This window comes from Ammospiza caudacuta, chromosome 19, assembly GCF_027887145.1.
Source record: "Ammospiza caudacuta isolate bAmmCau1 chromosome 19, bAmmCau1.pri, whole genome shotgun sequence".
Lineage (NCBI taxonomy): Eukaryota > Metazoa > Chordata > Aves > Passeriformes > Passerellidae > Ammospiza > Ammospiza caudacuta.
The window spans coordinates 9,716,347-9,734,890 of NC_080611.1; the positions used below are offsets into that span (position 1 = coordinate 9,716,347).

The 18,544-nt window shown below is 38.1% G+C and overlaps 1 protein-coding gene across 1 annotated transcript in view; it reads left to right on the top strand.

Moving 5' to 3' along the window:
- The first annotated feature begins 2,012 nt into the window (after positions 1-2,012).
- HELZ (helicase with zinc finger) overlaps positions 2,013-18,544 on the top strand; it is a 71,680-nt gene continuing 55,148 nt past the window's right edge. The window contains exons 1-9 of the mRNA XM_058817283.1: positions 2,013-2,222; positions 3,972-4,008; positions 7,337-7,461; positions 9,577-9,633; positions 10,450-10,498; positions 11,071-11,146; positions 14,760-14,958; positions 16,040-16,147; positions 16,448-16,745. Of these exons, the coding sequence (XP_058673266.1) occupies positions 2,013-2,222; positions 3,972-4,008; positions 7,337-7,461; positions 9,577-9,633; positions 10,450-10,498; positions 11,071-11,146; positions 14,760-14,958; positions 16,040-16,147; positions 16,448-16,745 (1,159 nt within the window). The remainder of the gene's footprint in view (positions 2,223-3,971; positions 4,009-7,336; positions 7,462-9,576; positions 9,634-10,449; positions 10,499-11,070; positions 11,147-14,759; positions 14,959-16,039; positions 16,148-16,447; positions 16,746-18,544) is intronic.

Here is an 18,544-nt window from a genome sequence, read left to right on the forward strand (position 1 = left end):
AGGAACATCTTTGTTTTTTTCATGGTGCCATGGTGGAGGAGAAGGGTTTCAAATCTGTCAGCTGTGCTGGCCAGGTCACTCAGGATGGGATCTGTGTTTAATCAGCTCTTTGGGAATAAACACACAGAAGCTCTGCTCAGCCTTTTGGTCAAAGGAATTTTGGTTATATGTCAGCCAGGAAGTGAGGAAATCAAAAGTACAGCAGAGTTCATGGAGTCCTCTATTTTCAGTCCCTTAGGAGGAAAACAGAATGTACATGAGAAAAACATCAATTAACTGTTGTGTCACTGTGGAAGCAGATCCTGGATTTGTGAAATACACAGTGGCCTAAAATGGTAGTGAAGTGGAAACCAGTGCAATTTTTAGTTGGATCTAGAAAAGATCTTTGCATACACAGCTTAAGAATACCTAACATTTATGTAATTGAAAATCTGTGCTAAGTGATCCAGCTGAATCTTTAATGGAATTACCTCATGAATGAATTTACTCATATGTATGGAAATGCAAAACCTACTTGCCTGTTCCTATTGTTTGAAAGTGCAGACTTATTTTTACCAGAAAAAGAAATATCTGGATGAGTGAGGTAATATTTTGTAAGGCTGTTATTAAGGAAGAGGCACATGTCACAGATTTGTACCAGGATAACTGCAAAATATTCAGGCTTGCATTCCTTCATTTTAGAGAAGATTTTTTATTTGTTGTAATGAGAAATTTTATATTAGTGTTTTAAAAGGGAAGCTGGTTTAAGTCTTGAAAAATCAATATTCCTTTATGTAATTATTTTGATACTGAATGGAAATTTAAGAATAGAAGGGAACAAATAGAACACTATGTTGTACAATATATGAAAAGACTTGTTTACAGTTCTTCTGAATGTTGGCTTAGGCATGTGCTAATGGGAAAAGTGGGACAATGGATTATTTTTCATAAGAGGAAAATGCATTTGTGTGACTGAATTCTTGAAGTTACATTACCTTTGGTTGAAAATTGGAAAATACTAAGTATAAAGAAAGCTTTTAACAGTGAATTTTTAAAGTGGACTAAAAGTATTATTTGAGACAATTGTAATAGTTGGTCTCTAACCAGAAATATCGACAATATTTGCTTGCTAAAAGCAAAAATCAGAACTCTTAAGATTTTTCCTCTTTCAGTTATCAGAACCCATTTTTGTGAAGTCAGCTTTAATGTGCAGTGTCTCTAGGGATGTGTATCCTGTATTTAAGTATGTCAGTATGGTCAGAGATTATAGAATTGCTTTGCTCTTCTGCTGGTGGTTCAGATGTGGATAACAATTTTCTTAGTTTATTGGCAGATAATGTCTGTCTGTGGACAGAATTTTTTCTATAACTGTCTCAATCCCCCGTAAATATTTACTTTAAAATTATTTAGGAGGTTCTGCTTAAAAGTGTTGGTGTGGCAGGGGTATTTAGACTTTCTCAGCCATAAATGTAGCCAAACCAGCAGAAGGCAGAGACAAGTGGTTGGTTTGCTGTTGACCCCATGGTTTTCCTGTCCTTCCCTGTCCATCCTTGTTGTGCTTCACCCAGAGGAAACATCTCCTCCTCCCAAGTGTAGGTGAGAAGTGCTTGGAAGAGAGAAGGTGGTGTGGAGTACATGGCTGCAGGCTCAGAGACAGCACTTAGGGATGAGTTGTGTTCCTGCCAAAGCAAAGGTCATGGTGCCACTGAAGACCCAAAAGCCTCTGGTTAAATCCATGCTGACTTTAAAACTTGAAACCCCTACTGACATTCTTAAAATCAGTCATGGGCTTTAAGTACCTTCTTGAATTAGAATCAGAATTGAGAGCTGGGAGTGATGAGAAAAGCCTGGGAAGAAATCAGTCAGTGAGAAGCTTGGTGTAGGAAATGTGACTGGCACAGCACGAGGGGGATGTGATGCAGCACCTTGAGACGGGAATGGAAGTTGGTTGGCAAGTTGTCAGTGCCATTCCACAGCTAACCAACGTTTTATCGTCCCCTCTGCCCCCGCTCTAGGATTTCTGTCCCTGAGTCATGGCAGACAGAAGACCAGAGAAGGCATGTGAACAAGCATGTGAATCCCTTAAGCAGCAGGATTATGAAGTGGCAGTGAAGCACTGCACAGAGGCTCTCCTTTCCCTCAGCCAGTACCCCCCAGCTCACCTCCCGGAGCCCTGCCAGGCAGAACTCGACCGCATCAAAATCGAGACTCTTCTGTATAGAATTGCTTCCTTTTTACAACTTGTGAGTGTGACTCTTTATAGTATCTAGTGAACTGGGAAGAAAAGTCAAATATCTTGTATTGTCAAGATTTAAATACCGCTCAGAATTTTTAGCATGTTGCTCTGCCCACAGAATCCCTCTTGCCATAGCATCTGTGAGGTTTCTGTCTTGTAGCTCTCCCTGATCCATTTATTTTTCAGGATTTGAACCTCTTGGTTTGGGTCTCAACCACAGTTTTCTAAACAAATAAGGAAAAATACTTAAACATTTAAAATATATATGTATATATTCCAGAAAGGCAAAATATCCAGGTTAAGGTACATATGCTGAATTACATACCAGATTACCTTCTCTTTTAAGAGCATCAAATTAAAGTTTCTGCAAATAAAAATACCAAAAAACAAAGTTAAGAAATGCCAGAATCTAGGTAGCTGATTCATACCTGCTTTAGCTCCATTTGCATAGGTCTAAAATTAGTCTTTTTATGCTTAATCCCAGCTTTCCAAGGCTAGGCTGGAGCATATCTGGTGGAAGATACAACTTTTAGACTCTGGCAAATATTTAGTGGAAAGGTGAAAATGGCTCTTGTAAAGGTTTGTAAATGCAAAGCAAGAGGCATAACCCTGAATTAAAGGTGACCCCATTGCCAAAGTTGTGTCCTTCCTTTAAAACATCAGAGCTTCCTTTCTTAAAGGAAAGGACATTTCAGTGCTTAAGAATAAACCTAAAACCTGCTTTTTCTTACCTTTCTGAAATGCTATTACAGATTTACAGCAGCCTTGTCCACTCCAAATCTTCATATGTTGAGTAGGAGCAGTTTCATCCCAAGTTTGGCCAAGTCACAAGACCTTGCTGGGCAGCCTTAAGACAAATCTTGCCCATCTGATGAAGGGAGTGTTTTTAAGCATTCTTTAAATAAATAGCTGGATTGGACTATTCAGTGTGCAAAATAAGAATTGGGAAACCTCTTAAATGAAGAAGTGACTTATCTTATGGCTCCTCAGGGGAAGAGATTCACAAATAAGTGAGGTTGGATTTTCTAATAGAAGTTGTGTTACCACAGACTTGACCTCTCAAAATTATTTCTGTAAGCCAATGTGCAGGTTGGTGCTTGGATTATTTAATACATTTCTGACATCACTCTTTGAAAATTCTCTGAGGCACCTATCTGGATGTTCATCATATTATTGCAGTGAGTCTGCAGGGACTTTGGAAAAACACTTAAAATCAAAACCTTCCTATTAAAGACTTGAATTACATAGATATGTAAAGTCTTAAAAGAGGAAAACAATCCAAATGTTCCTTCTTATTTTATTAAACAAAGTGATTTTTAAAATCACTACTGAAAAGACAGAATAAAATAATCTTTTAAAATTTAACATTACTGTTTTAGTGCAAGATTAAAAACCAAACAGTGTCTTGAAAGTTAAGTTTTATATTTTTCATACGTGTTATGAGCCAACCACAAACATATAACACACACACACCTTTGCCCATTCAGGCTCCTTTTTAAAATGTCCACATGCTGAGAATTTGAGAAAAAGTCAGCATTTTAACTGAGAATTTGAGAAAAAGTCAGAAATTAGTCTTCATTCTAAGAATTAATTATATTATAATTGACATATGATTTATGTTCTTTACATGTTCTACCCAGGAAAAGACAAGGTAATGGTTTCTAAAAAGTTTTTAAAAACTTGTAATTCAAGCATGTAGTTGTTTATGCTAACTGGAATAATGCTATTTTTAAACTTTTCATGTTTTACCTTTCAGAAAAAGTATGGGCAAGCAGATGAAGACTGTAGGCATGGTATGCTTATTTCTTTTTTTATTACATAGTGTTATGAATTGCAGTCAGTTGTCTGAATTTTTAAAACTGATGCCCAGATTTGTTAGTTTGCTAACAGTGGTTTTTTCCCTATTTAAAATTATGTATCTGCTTTATAATACTTTTTCTGCTTTTTTTTCCCCCCTTTTTTTCCCTTAAAGAGAGATGTCACCATTTTTCAGCTCTTACTCAAGTACCAGAACTCAAATACATGTCTTTGGCTCAGAGGTGCTATTTGGCTAATAGTTATTTTAGTGCACAAATGTAGGAAGAGTTGATAATGTCAGGATTCTCACAAAGACAGCTGATTGTTCTGCCTTTCTTCCCAGGGACATGGTGGATATTTTGGTTTGCATTTGGGACTTAGTTCAGAGAAAATCAAGATGATGCACATTTGTTAAAGCTTCCAAATGTGCCTACGTCACATTGAAGTCGAGCCTTTCATGTGTCACTGCCTTGCTCAGTTTGGGTATTTTTGAAGGAATTTCAGAAATTCCTAATCCTCTGTTGTTCATTTATAATGCAAATTATTCAAAATTCACTGAGAACTCACTGGGTTTGCAGAGTGATGGAACAGAGTTTATCAGTTAGATTTGGAAAGTAAAGGTGGGTAGATGCCACTTTTTTTTGAATCTTTAACTACTCCTGAATGTTAAAGGAAATTTTTTCAGATGACAGGTTTGTTGCACAGACTGTGATCTACTCTTCTGACATTCCTGTGCTAGCAATGATAGTCTTTAGATTGTTCCTTTCTGGGTTGGTGGGTTTTATATTGTTTTGGGGTTTTTTAATGTGCTTGTCTTCACTGATAGTCAAATCCTAGTTTGGGGAATTTGTGGGGCTCTACAGGCTACTTGTGAAGGTCCATAAAAATTGAGTAAGAAAACCAAATTTGCTTTCTGTAGGCATAAAATTGAAGTTTAACACCTTTAAAAAAGTCTGATTGTTGCTTAATCAGTATCATTCTTGAAATAGTCTGAAATGTAAAAAAAATTTCTTTTACCTTATTGATGTGTGCTATAAGGGTGTAATATTCTAACTTCAGAGTTGTCTTTCATGATGGCAAATAAAAGTGAGAGACATATGGAAAGCTGAATGATGGTTAAAGGAGGTGGGAGGGAGAATGCTGTTTTTAATGAACAGTGTTCTCATCAATGAGCCCTGATGGGTTTGTCATGGGGACAGGGGTGACTTTCATCTGTGGAACTTCTCTTGGTGTGTGTGTCAGTTGTCAGTGTCTCAAAGGAACTGTCATGGTAACTGCTTGTCATCTCTCACTGGACAGGCATAGAAGTGGGTGGAACAGGACCATTGATGTTTATCTTCTTTTTTTAAAATTAATAGAAAAAACAGCCTTTAAATGTATATTAGTTAACAAAGAAATAGCATCCAGATTTATGTTAATTTACTTCATTCGTGCCAGCATATTCTGCACATATTATTTCCCAGATCTAAAACTGAGGACAGTTTTGAACTTACTAATGCCATATTTATGTGTGTATATAAAAGTGTTGTGTATGTGTTTATATATTTATATGTACACATATACCATATTTTTATGAATATATGAATGAATGATTTGGTTGTGGTTTTCCATGATGTGTGGTTATCAATTGTAGCCCAGCACCTGACATTCAGAGTATCTGCATTTATGATCTTAGTTTTGGTTTTATGTTTGAATTATTGTTGGGAAGAAACTACCTAACATGGACTACTTGATACTCACACTCCTTGGTACTCACAGGCTTCTTATAATGGGCAAAGCTTTATTCAAGCTGCTGTTCTGCCTTTTTACAAGACCTGACATGTTGCACAGCTGTGATGGTTTTATTTGAACCTGAATGATCAGGGTTTTCTGGAATAGCTGGAGAAATATGAGTTCTTTATAGTTCTTTACATGTTCTTCTATATACTGCTTGTAGGGTTACAGGGAATGATGATAACTTAAAATCTGTTAAATTACTCCACAAATCTTTCCCCAGAGAGAGTGCTTAATGTGTTGCAACTTTTTAGGTGGAACTGTATATGTTTTAGCAGGGTGATATTATGCAGATAATGATATGAAATATAATAATTGGAGATTTATATCTTATATCTTTATATTTGTGGAACATATTAATTGGAGATTTAATCTTTGAGATTAAAATAGCAAGCTGTCAGGCATGTTAAAGCTATTTTTGGTGCTTCTGTTTCTGATTTGGGAAGTGAGTTCTATTTTTAGCAATGTGGTCTGTACTATCAGAGTGGTGAATTCAGACTAGTCTTTGAGGCACTTTATGAAAGCAGATTTAGGTACCATTGCAGTTTGAAGAGATGCATAGTGTTTTTTATTTATTTATTGAGTCTTTCATGCAATTTCTGTTAATGATGTGAACGTCTATTGAGTGAGGAGTTCTGATTTATTATTCTAAAATGTAATCCTGAAGTTGTGGTGAATGTGAAATTCCTGTTAGCACTGAGAGGGGCTGTTTGCATCTGCATGAGTAGCAGTATAAACACAGATGTTGATGTTGCTTGCAATAACAGTTATTCTATAATTCCTTAATTTTAAACAACTGTCCAGCCTTCTTTTCAATTCACACCTGTAGCTTGCTAAGCTTTTAGTCACTCTGCATTGCATTTTCTGGACGGGTAACTCGTGTGGTTAAGTGTTGTTGCAGCTTGTCTGAAGCAGTCCGTGTGGTGAAATAAATCCTGTCCCTGCTGGAAGTTCAGAAAGTGTCTGTTTGGCACTGCTCACTGCTGGTCCCGTGCTAGGGAGCATTCAGAAAGTTTTCTGTTACAGGGAGCCTGTAAATTTCTGGGCTCAGACAATCGTTCCTATATGCCACCCTTTGCAGCATAAGTGAATAAAAGGCCTTTTAGAGGAGCAGGAATTGCCCATGAGGAGGTTGGCTATTTTTGGAAACGACAGGGCATGTGTTTTGTGAGCATGAATGGATCTTCCTGAGCATGTTTGTGTTACTGAAAGGTTGTTGGTTGCTATTTCTTTTTTACCCTTTCTGTGAGAGGAGGTCCTTTGTGTCTGTGTCAGATATTTGAGTTTACCCTTCCCATATTTAATTTATGTCTATTTTAGCATGTAAACATGGCAACCTTTTTTGAGCTCATGTGCAACATTTATGAGCTGGTGGGAGACAAGCTTCAAGTTAATATTAGACAACAACGCATGAAATTTAATTTACATCCACAAGCCATGGATTTAACCTGAGCTTCAGACTTTGTTTTCTTGTTGAGGGTGAAGGAAAACTGTATGTATGAGTGAAATGGGTGGTGTGCTGAGGGTAATAGTGGCTGATTTGTGTTGCAGTGCTGGGAGAGGGGCTGGCCAAGGGCGATGGATCTCTCCGGGCAGTGCTCTGCTGCATGCATCTCAAAGGGAAGCTGCAAATTGTGTCTAATGTTCTTTCCAAATCACTGATGGGGGAATCACTGGTAAGTGGGTTTGCTGCAATCTACATCATTTAAAGAAACAATTTTGTATTTCCTTCTTGTAAAAAATCTGTTTAATAACAAACTTCCGAACATATGTTTCACTGGCAGCTTGCAACAAAAATGGTTTGTGTGGAAATGATAAATATATGGGCACACATATATCATCAGGATGCCAGGTTGTTGCATAACCAGTGTTTCAGAGTTGTGATTTTGGAAAGTTATTTCATTGCTGGCCCTGAATCCTCAGGGAATGTAAAATAAATTTGCATATTTGTGTGATTGACGAGAATAATATAAATCTCAAACTTTTCCTTGCTTATTCTAAATTGTACCTGACCCCATTTTGTATGGACTTCAGGAATTCTGTCCATTAAAGCAGGAAAAAATATTGATTGGACTTTTAAATAACTGGCCCATGATAACTTGTAAGACAGCATAAAAAGCTTTTCAGGAAAAGAAAAAAAGCTTTGCATTTCAAGATGAAGATAAAGGTTTGAGTTCAAAGCTTCTATTTTACCCTTAAACTGTTCAAACTTGTAAAGATGCTTTTAACCCCAGACATGTAAGTAACTTCAGACTTTTATGTGACTACTTATATGGGTAAATGAGGGACATATGTAAGAATCTAAAGAAGTGTCCTTTTAATTTCTGTAGTCTGGATTAAACAGGCAGTTAGTTCATCAGCATGAACTGCTGGAATTAATACACCCAGAAACGTGCTCATAGCTTAGTCAGACTGAGGGGAATGTGTGACATCAGAAACTTGCAGGAGAGCCTCTTACCTTGAGATTGGATCCTGCTGAACTGAATCAGGAGGTTGTTTTTGAGAGTTCTGTTTGTCTGTCTGGTCTGCATCCTGAATTCCCTTCCCCCCAGCCATTGGCTATTTTTACATAAAGGGGTTTTTTTTCTTTGTTTAGCTGTTTTCTCATGAAAAAACGTTTCATTGAAAAATTCCTGGTGAGGTTGAAGGAAACTTGCCTTCAGGAAAAATGAGTAAAATAGTCTTATTGCAGGGAATGTGGAGTGCCCCTGTTTTGAGCTGTTGTTGTGCAAATAAAGGTACCTTTGTATAGAGTTCCAGAGTGTCATCCCAAAGCAGGGTTTGAGAGGTTTTTACAAGCTTTAGGTTGTTAGACACAGTTGTTTTCAGTAGGAATATTAAAATCAGCAGCTGATTTACTGACTGTGCCATTGTCTGAAAAAAGAAGTGAAACAAAGTTTTGGAATGAATTTATTGAAGAGTTGGAATCCATCCAGTTTCCTTCCCAGTGGCTAAAGAGAATGATTCTTGGTAATGTTTTTTTGCTCTGTTACATTTAAGCTCAACAAGTTCAATTTTCAGCCTTCTGCTGAAAAAGTGAAAAATCATTTTGGAAAAAGCTTTAAGTGTGAGGATTATTAAATGTGTAAGTTTTGACCAAAGAGTAATTTCTCCTGCTCAGTAGCACAGTCTGAATGTGGAGAAGGCTAACAAATTAGTAGTACTTAATTAAATTTCTGCCAGAGATTATTGAAATAAACCCCACAGGTCTGGGTTCCTTTAATCAAAGTTTTGACTTACAAGAGTGTGAAATTGTTACAAATACCTATGTATTTCACATAAATTCAGTTTTGAAAGATTTTTACTTCAATTGTACTTGACTATGCAGTTAGTCACATGGCTGATCTTTGCTTTTGAGGGAAAACTCCAAAAATTACAATCTACATCAGAGCAGGAAGAGTTATGGAGCTGCAGAAATTAGTAGATCCTTAAAAAGAAATGAATCCATCACTGCAACAGCAGTGAAACATTATTATAATAATTCTTCAGAGCTGGAGTGTTGCAGTAACCATGGTATATTTTTTTCCTCAAGTTCTTCTTAATATGATGCTTTCCTGAATTCTCCTGTATTGGTACTTGCTGTAAATCTAGTGCTGGTTTGGCCAGTGTAGAATTCCCTTTTTCATCACAATGTTTACTCAGTTTTATTTAGTGTCATTTCAAACTGGTGCTGTAAGCCAAATTCATTTTTGTTTCTCCTGGTGTTGAGGGGGAAATGAACTTGGTTGCTGTGGTTTAATGCAATAATGAAGGTTTATTTGTTCAATAATTAATATTCTTTCTGCCCCCAGAACGGGATGGTAACTAAAGATCTCACACGACTGAAAACACTTCTTGCTGAAACAGAGGTAATGATGAGGATATTACTGGGAAAATAATGAGCAGTACCTGAAGCTTCCCATGTGTCCCAGGAGATCCAGGCTCACTGGGAACAGGCTGCTTCAAAAATTTTTATTTCTGCTGTGTTGGTCTTTACCCACCAGCCTCTTCAGGAACTTTTCATCACAGTCTTGCAGGATGTAAGAGAAAATAAAAAATGATGCTAATAGATTGTTGATTCCTTAAGTAGCAAGTAGGAAGAATTCCAAGCATTTAGATCTGCAGTATTTATTTATTTATCTATCACATTTTTCTCTGTTGGAAATTAGTCTGAAGTAATAAACATGACTTCAGAAATTTTAAAGATTATAAATACCTTCTTAACCACCTTTTTTTCTTTCCTTTTTTTTTTTTTTTTTTTGTACTGGAGGTCAAACTTATGTCTGCTGATTAAATTGTCCCCTCTCTTTTTTTTTTCTTTATGCTTAGTCATTTATTTGAGCTTTATTTTTATTGTAGATTGAAAGCTGAAAGACTTAGCAATGTAGTTTTGTTTTAGTGTTTCAGAAATTCACTGCAGTCCATGTTGAGTTGATTGTAGGGTGGAATTTGGTCTTATAAAAATCTCTAAAAGTTTTTTCTAACCAGTTGACTTAGTGTTTCTGTCAGAATTCCTGTTATTATCAGAATCCCTGTTATCAGCAGGGTTTGTGACTGGAAGTAATTTCAACTTATGATTGATGTTTTTTGTAATAATTTTTCTAAAACCCATTTTGACAGCAGTTCTTGTTGATGAAATTGTTTTGTGTTCCTTTGTAACTGTGGGCTTTTTAATATAATTGTAGGCAGCTGGTAAAGTACCGTCAGGATATCATGTAGAAGATTTAGAAGAAGGTATGTAACTCCATTTTAAATTATAATTTCCTAGTGAGAAGACTTGGATCCTGGTGAATGCTCAGCACTGCATTGCAGGCAAAAAGCAAAAAAGGGGCTTGACTGTTGTGATGAGTCCCAGTGAGGTAGAATTATCTCAATGTTGACTGAATTTGGAGGCAGAAGTTTCTGGTTGTTGACCAGAGGCCTGCTGCCTTCTGCAGATGGTTTGAAATCCACCTTCACCAGCTTTGCTCTAAATGAGCTTGTCATGCATTGTAAATCAGTTTGTGGGGAGGGGTTAATTTTGCTTGTGTTTTCAGACACACCTTAGGTTGATGCTCAGAGATGTGGATCCCTGAGCAGTTACTGTCTGAATGAAAAACAGAGAATTGAGGAGTAATTCAGATACACCCTGGGCTGATGCTCAGAGATGTGGATCCCTGAGCAGTTACTGTCTGACTGGAAAACAGAGAATTGAGGAGTAATTCAGATACACCCTGGGCTGATGCTCAGAGATGTGGATCCCTGAGCAGTTGCTGTCTGACTGGAAAACTGAGAATTGAGGCATAACCACTGTTCTGTCCCAGCAGGGTCACGGGATGGTTGGCACTTCCGCCCCCCTCCCAGGGGCGTCACCAGCAGTGAGGAATACACACTTTGTAAAAGGTAAGGGCACTGAGGAGTACACACTTTGTAAAAGGTAAGGGCACTGAGGAGTACACACTTTGTAAAAGGTAAGGGCACTGAGGAGTACACACTTTGTAAAAGGTAAGAGCAGTGAGGAGTACACACTTTGTAAAAGGTAAGGGCACTGAGGAGTACACACTTTGTAAAAGTAAGAGCAGTGAGGATTTTGCACTCTGTAAAAGGTAAGGGCAGTGAGGATTTTACACTCTGTAAAAGGTAAGAGCAGTGAGGATTTTACACTCTGTAAAAGGTAAGGGCAGTGAGGGATGCACACTCTGTAAAAGGTAAGAGCAGTGAGGGATGCACATTCTGTAATAAGCGCAGTGAGAAGTACACACTTTGTGAAAGGTAAGAGTAGGGAGGGATGCACCCTCTGTAAAAGGTAAGGGCACTGAGGATTTTACACTCTGTAAAAGGTAAGGGCAGTGAGGATTTTACACTCTCTAAAAGGTAACGGCAGTGAGGAATACACACTCTGTAATAAGGGCAGTGAGGGATACGCACTCTGTAAAAGGTAAGAGCAACGAGGAGTACACACTCTGTAAAAGGTATGAGCAGTGAGAAATACACACTCTATAAAAGGTAAGGGCAGTGAGGAGTACAAACTCTAAAAGGTAAGAACAGTGAGGATTTTACACTCTGTAAAAGGTAAGAGCAGTGAGGGGTGCACACTGTAATAAGAGCAGTGAGGGATACACACTCTGTAGTAAGAGCAGTGAGGAGTACTCGCTCTGTAAAAGTAAGAGCAGTGAGGAGTACACACTTTGTAAAAGGTAAGAGCAGTGAGGAGTACACACTTTGTAAAAGGTAAGAGCAGTGAGGATTTTACACTCTGTAAAAGGTAAGGGCAGTGAAAAATACACCTTCTGTAAAAGGTAAGCTCTTTGCTTCACCCCCTCCAAGGGAGCAGAATGGTTCCTCTTCCATTCACCTGCTGACAGAATGCTGAAGAGGCCAGGAAAGTGGAGGTGCTTGTTAGAACAGGAGTTGACCTGTTCACAGGTTTTTGGAAGGGTCAGTTTATCCAGCAGCACTTCAGTTTATGGAATGGAATCACTAACTCAATTTTCATAATACAGTGGTTTGAGGGGCATTTTTCTAGTGGCAGGTCAGCATCTGTCTTTCTCCCCTTCCTTTTCTGATTTGGGTGATTTTAGAGGTGTGAAAAGTTCCTCAGGCAGCAGTGTAAGCAGACTGAAGCACTGTCAGGTTTCAGTGCTGCCTTCTGATAAATGAACTTTGTTGGTAGATGGGCTTTGTCTTCAGAAAAAAGCCCAGAATTTCCCTCAGATCTCATTATTTTCCCTTTTGCATAAAGTCAGATACACAGAGAAGATCCAATGGCTTGTATTGGTGTTTCTCCTTGTCTTTTCCAATAATCTGGTTAAAATTGCCTGTACTTTGTGTTGTTAATTGTCATTGCTCTCCATAAAACTGTATTAGTATATATGGGGAGGAATCATCATTATGCACTTGGTTCTGCCATTTATGTAACTAATGCAAATTATTTTCAAAAGCTCTGACCTGCTTTTTAAGTGGCATGACTGAACTGCTGATTTTGAGCTACTTTTGGCATGATTTTCTAGAGATGCTAAATCTTGGCAACTCTTCTTGACTCTTAATCATGTCTGGTGCTTATTCAGCAATTTAAAAAAAGCAGATATTTACAATTTTTAGCTTGTGGTGATCTTTTGTTGAGTAACATCTATCCCGTGTTTCCAACCTGAAACATTTTTCCACTGAAGCTGTAATGAGCTTTAGGCTCACTGTTAACCCTTCCAGTAGGAAGGATTGTGCCTTGCTCAGCAATTCCCTGTGAACAGCATCATTCTGAGCAGGGACTGAAGGTTTTAGTTCCTTAGGAGGAGGCAGTTTCAGGTACTGAATATGAATTTTTGAAGGTCTGGTTTATTTTCCCCTGTGCCATAAAGCAGTAGGAGTGCAGAATATTTATTCTAGATAATGAAGCTATGGAATTGCAGGAGGTATTAAATAAGAAAGTAAAATTGAGGGGAAAAAAAGTGTTAAAAATATGAACAATAGGATCTTGGAAAACCTAAATAATGATGACAAATTTTAAAGTAATATGCTTTCCTGTTAAATAATGAAAAGGAAGCTCACTTGATTTTAAATCTGCTATGTAGGTTATAAGAACAGGTCAGCAATTTTTTATGCTTGCACTCCATTTACTTTAGGAAGTGAAATTCATAATTGTACTTTAGCATTCTAATGCAGTGGTGAATTGGAAAATTGACAGAAAGAATACTGAAATTGACTGCCAAGTAAAAACATTTTAATTTCAAATATATTAAGAATCATAGCTTGAGAAGGCCTTCAGTGACATGTTATATATCATGTTGATTTTGTTTACAATTTGGGCATGCAAACTTTCAAGTGCATTTCTTAAAGGAAAATTTCTTTGCTAAATCAAATTAGAGCCACTGATGCAAGTGTGACCTAGATGTGCAGGTACTTGTGCTGCAAGGTTTTCAATGTCACAGGCAGAGCTGGCTTGGCTTTGTCTCACTGCTCAAAGTTCACAGTTTAATTTGCATTATATAACATATGTACTGTGGAAAACATTTATGCAAACATCACATCAAAAAATGTGATGTTTGCATAAATTTTATAGTTTCCTTTTGCAAAACAAACAAACAAACAAAACAGTCTCCTGGCCAAATTTTATTCTGTATAACCAGTGCTTTCCTGGTAGCTTCGGAGCTTAAATCTCTCCCTCTATTTAATTTTCATTTTGTCATCTGTTTTTCAAGTGCTTCAGTTTTGAAGAATGATGGAGCTGCAGCTGCTGCCTTGTGGTTTATAATTTTAATACAAAGTTAAATTATAAAAATAATCCCCAAATTATACAGGCATTTGCCCAGACTTGCAGTAAATTCTGAGAACTAGAATGCTTCAATTGTGTACAGGCCTTTGGAATAGCATTAATTCCATGCATCAGCACATGCCACTAAGTGGAAAATGTATTTCTTTAAGAAATTCTTAGTGTCTGCAAGAATAGATCCTTTTTTCACTAATACATCCTTTGCAAAGAGGAGCATTAAACCTTTTCCTAGAGGTTTCTGTGGAGCTGTATTTAGTAGAAGGGACCATGTGATGTCACTGTTGCTCCAGGAAAAACTGCTGATTGGGTATTTATCAGCTAATAATGTAATCACTGGAAGAAATTATGCTACACCTTTCCTTTGCCCTTGATTAACAGGGGGCTTTGTGCATATTAATACAGTGCCTAGTCATTTCAGGGATGCTCTGTGATCTCCTTGTGTTAATTGCTGTACAAACACTTGATTCTGTTTTCTTTAAAGCTGGAAATTTCTTAAGACTTCCATCCCCCTGTATTTCTAAGAAGTTTTGTATATTTTATATATAATTTATATATATTGGGCTTTGCAATGAGAGATGCTGCTGCCTCTTTTAGAAAATGCTGTATAAATATAAAGGTATTTCCAAAGTAGTTCACATGGACTAAAACTGCCTTTAGTTCTGTGAGAGAAACTTAAAAACTCTTTCTGGCTTTGCAATTAAAATTGTGATTTTTTTTTTTTTTAATAATGTTTTTTCCTATTTCGTGTAGATTTTTAGAGCAAGGGATCTGCAGGTATGGTGCCCAGTGTACTTCAGCACATTCCCAGGAGGAGCTGACAGAGTGGCAGAAGCGCTACGCTTCCCGCCTGATCCGCTTGAAGCAGCAGAAGGAGAACAAGCAGTGCTCAGGCACTTACATGGAAACACTCATTGAGAAATGGATGAATTCCTTGTCTCCTGAGAAAGTGGTAAGGAAAATATCCTGCTTCTCTGTGTGATCAGAGTTAAAGATAACAGAGCCTGGTTTTGGCTCTGTCAGAGCTGGTTGAATCACTCCTCATCAAGAAATTGTCCAACCAGTTTGCTCTCCTTTCCCTCCTGCCCTGGGTCTTGCAAAGAGACTTAGGCTGAGTTTTGGGTTAATCACAGCTCTTTCATTTTGCATATTCACAATTCCCAGTGTAGGATGGGTCAGCAAGTCTCATGGTATTGTTCCTGTTCCCTGACTAGATGGCAGAAGTCCTTAAACTGGAGAATAAGTAGCGAAGGTTTCACAACTTAATGGGGAATACTCTGACTCTGACTCTGACTCTGACTCTGACTCTGACTCTGACTCTGACTCTGACTCTGACTCTGACTCTGACTCTTACTCTTCGTGGGGAATACTCTTACTTGTGTGAGGCTCCTTTCTCTGCCTGCAGCTGCAGGCCCTGGTATGAAGAGCAGCCAATCCCCCAAATATTCAGAAGTGTTTGAGTACCAAGGAGTGTGGGATATGGATATGATCAAATTTAGCAGCCCTTTGGAATTAGAAAGAACATTTTTTGTAGCATTCAACGAGCTCTACTTAGCACTGACCCTAAGGAGTTTTTGGTCCATCTATTGTTGATTAAAATCTGAGAAAAATGGACTTTAGCAAAATACATTGATGAGTAGAAAGCCTGATTATTTTTTCCTGTTGTCTCAATAGTCTTGATGTCAGTGAGATCAGAGATCTTCTGGGCCTCACTGTATCACATATCCTTTTTTCCAAATGAAATTCTGTTCTACTTTAGACGTTTACAATTCAGTTGTTTATTGAAAATCAAATCTTGTCCCTAAATTGTTCTATTCTTCACTTACACAGTGTGGTCTGGTAGATTTAGCTTGTCTCTTTGCATTAGCACATATTTACATTAACTCCTGAGTGGGACTTGCATCAATCCTGCACAATCTGGGAAACCATTCTTTCCTCTTTCTGTTAAACAAAGTGCTACCTTTTCCTGAATGTTTGTGTTTTGATACTGCCTGTAGAAGTTTAATGTTATCTTCCTTTTTTTTTAAATCTAGCTTAGTGAATGTGTAGAAGGAGTAAGAGTAGAACATAATCCCGAGCTCTCAGTCACTGTCACCACCAAAAAGTCTCACCAGACATGGACATTTGCTCTCACATGTAAGGTAGGACTACTTATTTTTTGAAAGTTAGTAATAACTAGAATGCTACCCATAACCTTTTGCAATTAAGATTTCAATTGCATCTTCCTTAAAATAGAGAAACCTCCTAGCACCATCCCTTCTCTCTCTTTTTCTTCAGCAGCTCTGGTGATGATGTATCAACTGCCCAGATACCTGGAAATCAGGCAGGACCTGTATCTGCCCTGAAAAACTGATAGTTCTTATTAACCCTTTTGATCTGATTGCAAATGAAGATATTCCTGGAATGATTTCAGTATTTCAGCCTTTGCATTTCCTTTGCAGCCTGCCAGAATGCTGTACCGAGTGGCATTGCTCTATGATGCCCATCGACCCCACTTCAGTATCGTTGCAATATCTGCTGGAGACAGCACTACCCAGGTATCACAAGAAGTTCCAGAGAACTGTCAGGAATGGATAGGAGGGAAGATGGTCCAGAATGGAATAGATCACTATATATACAAAGTCAGTATAGCCTTTAACACAGAAATCTTTGGGACTTTCCGCCAAACTGTGGTGTTTGACTTTGGATTAGAACCAGTCCTCATGCAACGAGTGATGATTGATGCTGCTTCCACTGAAGGTAATGTACTAAAACTTTATTTTTTGTTTTGTATAGTGGAGATCTTTCATGCCATCTCTTTCCTTTTCAGTTTTTGGGCAGAACAGCATCTCTGTCAGCTGCTCGTGAATGTTTTGTGTTGTATGTTGTGTTCTTCATAGATGTGAAAAGAAATAATGGGCAAAAGCTTCAGAGGGTGCAAATCAGGCAGATAATTGGAATATGACTTACTTTGTGTCAGGGTAGAGCTCCTAAGTATGATTAAAATGCTGGGGATTTCTAGTTTGGCGTGTGTCTGAGTGCAGCACTGGAAGTTCTGCCTTTATAAACACATGTTTATGTTTTTATAAACATTCTTATATTGATGAAGACATTAAATATGTCAGAAAAAGTCATTAGAGAAATTAAGTGTTTCTGTATAAGAATACACAGGGTAATAAAACAGTCATTAAAACAGACTATCTGAGAAGTTGGTTTGTATTTTTTTCTTCTCTTGTAATACCTGCCTAGGTTTGTCAAAGGCAAGACGCTGAGTATAGGCTTTTAACACAATAATTTGCTGCTGACATGAATTTAGAAAATGTTAAGAAAATGTAACTATATTTGTGTTTTCAGATAAAGAAATGAGCTACAAATTACTATATTTAATCTGTTTCTTAAACTGATCTGTGTCTCTCAGTTTCTCAGTTCAAACCTGAAATAACTCCAGTATGAGAAAAATGTCAGAAAATGGAAAGATGTTTGAAGAGGTGCAAAAAAAGAAGGAAGCACTTTGATTTATGGTGTAAGAGAGCTAAATATAGGTCACTATATCACTCAGCAGTGAGCCATTGGGTGGGATACAGGATTTTAATTTTTAATGAAAATTTGAGAGATAAAAACACCACTGAATCAGAATTGTAGCACTGGGATTTAAGTAGAAAGAAGAAGAAAAAGGAAAAGGAAGGATAAAAGATGAAGCTGAGCAGCAGTTTTCTATTCCTGGCTTTGATTTCCATGTAACAGATTAACATTTGCAGCATTCATGGAACAAAGCTGTAAATAGCAAATACCAAAGATCATGATCTTTTGAGATGCCTCCAGTGCCTGTAGGCAGGAGCAGGGGGGCAGAGCATGGTGTAACATCTCTGGGAGCTCAGGGTATGGCACTGCCAGGAGTGGGAGCCCTTCCATGATCTCCATGGAGCACGTGGGTGATCACAGATCTCCTAAACCACTGCAGAACAGTCCTTGCCTTTTAAATCTGGGCAAGAGAAGGGAACCGAGCCATGAGTTACTTGCAGAATCAGAATTCCGGTCAAACCAATCTGTGGTGTGGAGCCTTAAACCAGGTCCTAAGCACAGGATCCCAGAGCAGCCAGCTGAATTCCACATGGAGGTGATGGGTGAGGTGGAGGTAGCAGCCCCCAGCATCAGGTGCTGCTGTTTCCTTCACTTGTTTTCTGTCTGTGTGCACAGGGACACTGAAGTCTTCAGGCAGGGTACCACTAATACTTACTTCATATGGAGAGAGTGTTAGGAGCTTTACAGATAATTGTAACTACAGAATCCTGGGCTGTTTGCTGTGTGTGCAAGAGGTGTGTAACAGGCAAGGGAAAGGGATCTGCATCGCTACACTGGATCTGTGTCATGATGGGTGAGGTGGAGGTAGCAACCCCTGGCATCAGGTGCTGCTGTTTCCTTCACTTGTTTTCTCTCTGTGTGCACAGGGACACTGAAGTCTTCAGGCAGGTCCCCACTGTGAAAAGTGCATATTATATGGCTCTAGGCAGATATTCACTATATGGATTTTGATATATTGATTAGTAGTGCTGTATTAA